The 7,895-nt window shown below is 29.1% G+C and overlaps 1 protein-coding gene across 1 annotated transcript in view; it reads left to right on the top strand.

Annotated features, from left to right (window-relative positions):
• The first annotated feature begins 1,949 nt into the window (after positions 1-1,949).
• LOC108693594 (galectin-8-like) overlaps positions 1,950-7,895 on the top strand; it is a 221,579-nt gene continuing 215,633 nt past the window's right edge. The window contains exon 1 of the mRNA XM_018202630.1: positions 1,950-2,159. Within this exon, the coding sequence (XP_018058119.1) occupies positions 2,070-2,159 (90 nt within the window). The 5' untranslated portion in view covers positions 1,950-2,069. The remainder of the gene's footprint in view (positions 2,160-7,895) is intronic.

Raw genomic sequence — 7,895 nt, 5'->3', positions numbered from 1 at the left:
TCTGTGAAACGTTGCAATTCATGCGACGTTATAATAATTAATTCAATTTTATTATTTAAATAAGTATTATTGATTAACATTATATTTCGGAACATACATGACAAAATGATTGAAAAATAATAAAAAAAAAACGCTTTTTACTTTAATTTCCTGATTTTCATAAGCAGTCATCCATTCAAATCTGTACTTCGACATGGCATGCTTGACTTTTGCGACCATATGGGAACTGCTATTTCGATGATCTATGAATACTGAATGTAGTGGATGTATAATTGTAACATATAGTTATACCATATGTACAAAGACCACGAGTCGACATCGCGCATCGGACAAACAAACAATATCACACGCACTCTGAACGCGCGACCGATTCTCGCGTAAACATATAGATTTGTTTTGTCAAAAGATCAATTTGAATGACTTAAATTTTCTGTTTACATTCTGTTTTTGTTCATTTTTTACAAAATAAAATAAATATTAATATATAAGTATAATTATATATAAGTTTCTACTTTTTTGACAAATTCTAATAATATTTTATGTTACTGTTCAGTTTGACTAAAAAGACGAAGATCCTTCTTATTTATTGATATCAACAATTATATAGTTTAATGTGAAGTATATTTTCAATTTTATTGTATTTTATTATATTTTCGATCGATTTTATGTTATGTTTTTTTACCGTTTGGACATATTTTGTAAACATTGATAATGATCCGATCGTGATCGAAACGTTTGTTGTTAGCCGGCATGTTATCAAATTTTATAATTAATTTATTAAGACATTTTTTATCTATCAATTTTATAAGTAAAATTTCTGGCTCGTAACCCTTTTTCTTTTAACTTGTTTTTTAAATTATTGAGCCATTATATTATTATATAATTTTTTATTTTAGTTAAAATTCTTTAATTTTAAACTCTAAAGATAATTATTTAATTTATTTAATTTAAAAGGTAAAAAGAAAATCAGAAGACGATTGATAGTCAAGATAGGAAGACTTCATTACTATGCAGGGATGACAAAACCTGACTGACTAAAACCAAAACAAGTCAACATTTATGCCTGTCAATAATCAGAAAATAGGCCTTGGGAAGCTCTCCATGTCCGTCTGTAAATTGAGCCCATGCGTCTGAAGTAAAATTAAAAAATAATATACTTAATCTGATTGGCCAAAAACTAATTTTTGATCAAATAATTGTCGTTTATTGTTTGCGACATGGTGTTTTTATGTTCATGATAAGCTTCTTTTCTTTCATTGAATTAAATTTATTGAAGTTTTCCAAATTTCATCTCTGATATGTTTTAAAAATTGTTCCTCTATTTTCTTTGTAACATTCATCTGAATTTAATTTTAATATAGGAGTTTTTTGTGTGCAGAGCTCACTATACAAGATAGTTATTACGTATACATTGTATCTATAAAGGTGATTTACTCTCTGAAGAGGGCTCTGAAAAATAAGCCGAAACATGTAAGCGCGTTATTGTAATAAAGAGTGTTATATTTATATATTATTTGTCCAATGACCGCGTCCGACTCCTGCTCTGTCATTTCCAAATTTCTTTTGAATAGTAAGGAGTCCTTACAGATTGATTTATTCTGTTACACATAATTATCAAGAAACGAGACTTTGGTGACAGTCGTGCTTCCAAAGTAAACACAGCGAGAGAATCAATCGACATTTCGGAAAAAAGGCAGTAAGAAGCCTCAAGAGATTATATAAATTCCGATCCATTAGATTTTTGATGTTAACATGCACTTTTTCAAATAGGAGAATTTTTTCAGATTTACATAAATTTTTAACTAACATATTATTTATGAAGTGCTATCATGTCTTATTTTTATAAAACCGCTTTGTATATTCCCGCGTGAATCATGCAACCGCACGTGCTCTGCGTATTTGTCGGCGGAGGTGGTAACAGATGAGAATAGACGGAGCAAATAAACGGTTGATATGAAGACGGGAAAGTGCCCTCATTCGTATGAGCGTGTGATATAGTTGAATGTAGTGTATCTGCGATAGTCGAAAGAGACGTGTATAGCTTGGTCATTTGTTTTACCTTAGGCAGTATGTTATCTTCATCTACTGATGTTGTCGCTCTAGCGAGACAAGAAGCATTCAAGGATTTCTCTTTTTTTGATGAAGAGACCGTGCCTGTGGTGAGTCAATCAATAGTATCAGTATCGATCTCTCTCTTTCTCTCTCTCTCTCTCTCTTTCTCTCTCTTCTCTGTTCTTACTAAACTACTATTTGCCTATCTCTCTCATGCAATTAAAACAAAGAATGAACATACATACATTGATACTATATTATTTGCTGATGCACACTCCTCTCTATAGTACCATGCGTTATGTACAGGGTGTCTTTAAAAAAGTGCCGATTGAAATAACTCATTATTTGTTGATTTTAATAAATTTTATTAAGAAAAATATTTTAGTTCAATTATCAATGACCAAATAAATGAGCAATATAAAGTGTTTTGTTAAAATATTTAATATTAATTTTACATATCAATGTAAGAATATAAATATGAATAGACGTTTCGGTTACACCTTTTTCAGTATAACTAAATGAATATATCTCTTTCGCTTAACAACTATTTCAAAAATTCCATGTATTTATTGATGATAATTGATGATGAATCATGCCAATTCTTCAAAGAATGTCATAATTAATCATCAATAAATTGACATGAAATTTTTTTTGATTTGAAATAGTTGTTAAGAGAAAGAGATATGTTTATTTAATTATATTGAAGAAGGCTCTGTGTAGCCGAAACGTCTATATTTATATTTATATTCTTATATTGATATGTAAAATTAATATTAAATATTTTCTATATTTATGTTTTATATTGATATTTTTATATTGATAAATTAAATTAATATTAAATATTTTAACAAAATACCTTATATTGCTCGTTTATTTGATCATTGATAATTGAATAGTTTTGCTGTGTAAATTTCGAGCGTTTTGATTTATATTCTTGTTTATTAAAAATATTTCAGATAAAAGTGGAACGGTTTCGAGGGGGACATATTTTGGTTATGTTGTTTTTTCTTGGAGATGCTAAAAAAATATTAAGGACCTCTTTTTTAAATGGAACTATATAATTCTTCTTTTTTACATAATTCTTTTAACTATTCTGTATATAAAAATATCAAGGTAAAGATATCGAAGAATCGAGTTTATGAGATATTTTATACTTTTTTTCTGTAATCTTTTGACATAAAATATTAAAAATTTTATAAACTTTTTGATAATCGTATCTTAATACTTTTATAAATAAAATAATGGAATGAATCAATTGGTAGAGAAAAAAATGATATTATGTATATTGGCCAATGTATATTTATATTGTGGCCTCTCTTAATATCTCCGCTATTATAGCGAATCCTAATGATTACTTATGGAATTATTTGTTCAGTAGTTCGCCGTTACACCATAACGCTAATATATTAATACTCAATAGCCTATGCTCAGCTTATTATAATGCATACTTTCAAGTATTTCGAAACGTTACTGAAGTACATTTTAGCATTTTATAATTATAATTACACCTACTTCCTTATTTTTCTTAAACTTGAGCGTATTATCACATGAATATATGTATTTTTGATGTATTGTTATGTGTATTTGTTATTTAACATTTTATTTGACTATATAATACTGTGATTGTATATATTTGACTATATATATTATGACTGTATATATTTTGAGTTTGCAAATTTAAATAATAACATGGCACTTTGCTAATGTGGTCCTTTATGGATATTGATTCACGATTTCTTTTTGAAGTTTTCATATCAAAATAATTATTTGATAATTGATTGTAGCTCTACTATTAATCTATAGTTTATATAAGTTCATTTTACTGAACGAATATTTATTTATGGCAAGTAAATGTTTAGTTGGCAGTATTGAATTAAATATTTATAAAAATTGACTATATTTTTTTCTCAGTATACTGAGTATCTTTTACCTCGGAGCGGTGAATTTTCCGAAATCTCAGTTATTATATCTCAATAATGGTTGTGCCATTATATAATAATAAAATTCTATGTATGGTCAATCGAAATTTGTATCCAAATTATATAATGTAAGTGCATTTATTTTTTTTCCTATTTGTCTTACGAGCGGAGATATTGCAACAAGTTCCAAATTTCATTTAAATTTTAAAAAATTATCATTACTTATTATCATTACTATTAACGTCATCATTGGCCCATGGATTTTTCGAATTTCAGATGGCAATCTCAACCTTTTTATTACTTTACTTTTTAATAATTCTTTAATGAATAATGATCGAACTGCTAACATTGTCTGATGGTCACTCAGGGTCATGACCTTGACAATATGAGTCGAGGTCATTTTATTTTATTTTTTAAATAATTTTGTAACACGCGGTAAGACTGCTACAATCTTTCGAAAGTTGTTCGGTGTGATGACCTTCATAATGTATGAGAGAGTTAAGGTAATCGGAAGTGAATTCCTCATTTTTATTTTAATAACTTCTTAATAATCAATGAGCAACTACCAAAATCCTTCGATGGTTATTCAGGTTCATAATCTTGATAATATATGTAAAGGTCAAATTATCGGATATCAAGGTCACATTATCGAGTAGAATTTTCTATTTTATTTTTAATAACTTTGTAACGTATGATTGATATAACCTTCTGAAGCCTATTCGATGTGATGACCTTCATAACATATGGGTCAAGATTCATCGGAGATGAATTGTCCATTACAATTTTAATATTTTCTTAATAATCAACAACTGCCAAAACATTTCGATAGTCACTCAGGGTTATGACTTTAACAATATATGTCAAGGTTAACGTCATGGGAGTTGAATTCTTTATTTTATTTTAAGTTAGTTCTTTAGTTTAATAACTTTTTAACGTGTAATAAGTGACCGCTAAATCTTTCGAAATGTTGCAGGAAATGTAACAGGAAAACAAGTACGTATGTCGCAAGTCTACGTTAAGAATTAATTATAAATTGAAAAATTAAATTAAATTAAGTAAAAGTTAATTAGTAAATTAAGTATAATAAAAACCGAAAAGAGTAATTCTAACTGTAACTTATGTCTGTACTCATACAATAGTTAAGCCTTTTAATTAAATTTAAATTTAATTTCATATGATTTACGAATTATTTTATTGATCAATATTTATTCGTCATATTTAAAATACTGTCACTGTGATAAATAGGTTACCCAAAGTATAAATTTCTACAGTTAAGAATCTTTTCATGGTTCTTATTTTATGAAACATCTGATTGAATAACTAATTGAACATTTTATGCAAATATACCATATTTGTACGAGAGTAAGTCAATAAGTTTTTAGAAAAACACATTTTTTTTGATCGATTCATTTTTATTTCTCAACATAGTCTCCTTTCAGCTCGATACACTTGATCCAACGGTTCTCCAATTTTTCAAGCCGTCCGAATATGATTTGTCCAATTCTTTAAAATAAGTCTCTGTTTCGGCAATGAGCTGTTCTCTAGTAATAAATTTCTTCTCCGAATCTTTGGAAACAGGAAATAATCACAGGGATCGCAATAAATCTGGCGAATATGGATGGGGAAATAATTCTTAGTGGCATTCTTTGAATTTGTCAGTGCACGTATGAACCCGTGTCTTGATGAAAGAGCACTTTCTTCTTCGCCAAACGGGACATTTTTTTCTTTAAAATGTTGTTGAAACGGTTCAATAAGGCTGCGAAATAATCGCTATTGATCGTTTGTTTCGATGGAAAGTCATGATATGAATTATATCGCGTGCATTCCAGAAAATTGTGGCCATCATCTTTCCGACTTTACGGTCTTCGCTTTCTTCGGAGCTGATTCACCCGGTGAAGAATTGTTTTGACTGTTCTTTCGTCTGGGATGTGAAGTAATGTATCTATGCTTCGTCCACAGTAATGAATTGATGAAATTCATCTAGATTACGTTGAAATATCTCCAAACATTGTTTTGAAATCGTCACACGGTCGCGCTTATGGTCCACAGTGAGCAAACGCAGCACCCATCTTGTCGGCAACTTTTTCATACCCAATTGTTCGTGCAAAATTGAAATGACTGTGCCATGGGATATGCCTGTGGCCTCAACAAGCTTGCGTACTTTCACTTGTCGATCAAAACAATATCGTGGACTTTATCGACGATTTTTGGTAGCTGCCTCAATTGGACGTCCTGAACGAGTGCACCATATATGGATATATGAACACGTTTAAATTCATTTTCTAAGAACTTATTGATTTGCCCTCGTATATATGAATGAATGTGTGTGTGTGTGTGTGTGGTGTGTGTGTGTGTGTGTGGTGTGTGTGTGTGTACGCACGTACGTACGTACTAACATAGTGTACATTCTTCATTATAAGGATTTACAAAATTAGCAGAAATATGATAATGATCTGTCAGATCAATGTAACCGTTGGTGTATTTTTTTAACATTACAGTTCAAAGTTAAATAACTGACATACTAATATCATTGTGCAATTTATTACAAACGTCTGGATTGAGTCACTCTCAGTGCAAAAACAGACAAATTATGGTGTTAAAAATTATAAAATACGGCAATGATTCTGTGTCATTTTGTTTATTTGATTCCCGCAATTGCTCTTTTCTAATATAAACTAAACTACTGAAGAAAACTAAACTTTTTCTGATTGTAAAACTTATTATAATATGTGTTGCATATAATGCAATATCATAACTTGGTACATATTCGTACAAGAAATCAATTGTGTTTTTTTATGTTCGAACTGAAACATTGCATGAAGCTATACTTTGAACTGTGTCAATATGTAAATAGTATGAGTGAAGAATTAAAATAATTTTAATTAAATTTTAATTACATTTTTACGCTAAAAGTTGTATTATCAATAAATTTAATGCTTTTTTCACAAAATTTGTGATAAAAATTTATTATAGAATATGAATAAATAGTTCATAAAAAATAATATCGAATTTAAAATAATATCAAAAATGCTGCATTATAAGAAATGGATGAATAGGTAATTAATAATTTGCATGTGTGAACTGTTTCCACATTTCGGTCTTCAGTGTATGACTGAACCGATGACTGTCTGTTCAAAGAAAAAGAAATACGAAAAGATCTCGATTTAGCAAATTGAAGTTTCTGGGAACTCAATATGTATAGTTAGAATTAAAAGTAGTATGATAGACGTTCGATAACGGTTCAATATATGTTTGACATTGAAAGATGTTTTTGCCAATAATTCGATGGACGTTCGATGGTTTGATATATGTTTGATAATTGTCATAGATGTTTCGATTGTAGTTCACTAATATTATCAATATATTAATGGATATACTACATAATAGTAAAGCATTTTTTTCAGTTAACGATTTAAGTTTAACAGATAAAAGTGCCTAAGTTTTTCTCGGTGAGACATCGATGTATACAATTGTGACGAAGACCACGTTAGATACGATTTTGCATAAGTGTAATATACAAATTTTTTTCTACGTAAAATCGACATGTCACAGCATGTTTTGTGGTTAGATTACTCTGTTGAATACGTAGAAACACAATTTTGCAGTTTCGCATAAGTCAAGCGTGCCGTGCACTTCAGCAATACTTGTCGCCAATGATTATAAGTAAGTAAATATCCGTTTGATTAAGAACGAATGATGAATATCGTTTTTTTCAAGGGAATGTGTATGAACACACGATTATAATATATAATTTTATAATACTACTGTTTCATCCATGAATGCCTTTCAAGATTGAAAAAGACTTTATTGCTCAGTTTATAGAATTGTCTATGTATGTATATAAATTCACACCGAAATATTTAGGCAATAAGATTAGCTTTGATCGAATATAGAATTTTTTTTATTTAATTGATGGAATTAAAA

This window comes from Atta colombica, unplaced genomic scaffold (assembly GCF_001594045.1).
Source record: "Atta colombica isolate Treedump-2 unplaced genomic scaffold, Acol1.0 scaffold94, whole genome shotgun sequence".
NCBI classification, from domain to species: domain Eukaryota; kingdom Metazoa; phylum Arthropoda; class Insecta; order Hymenoptera; family Formicidae; genus Atta; species Atta colombica.
Note: the sequence above shows the minus strand (reverse complement) of the source record. Positions and strands in the feature narration are given on the sequence as shown.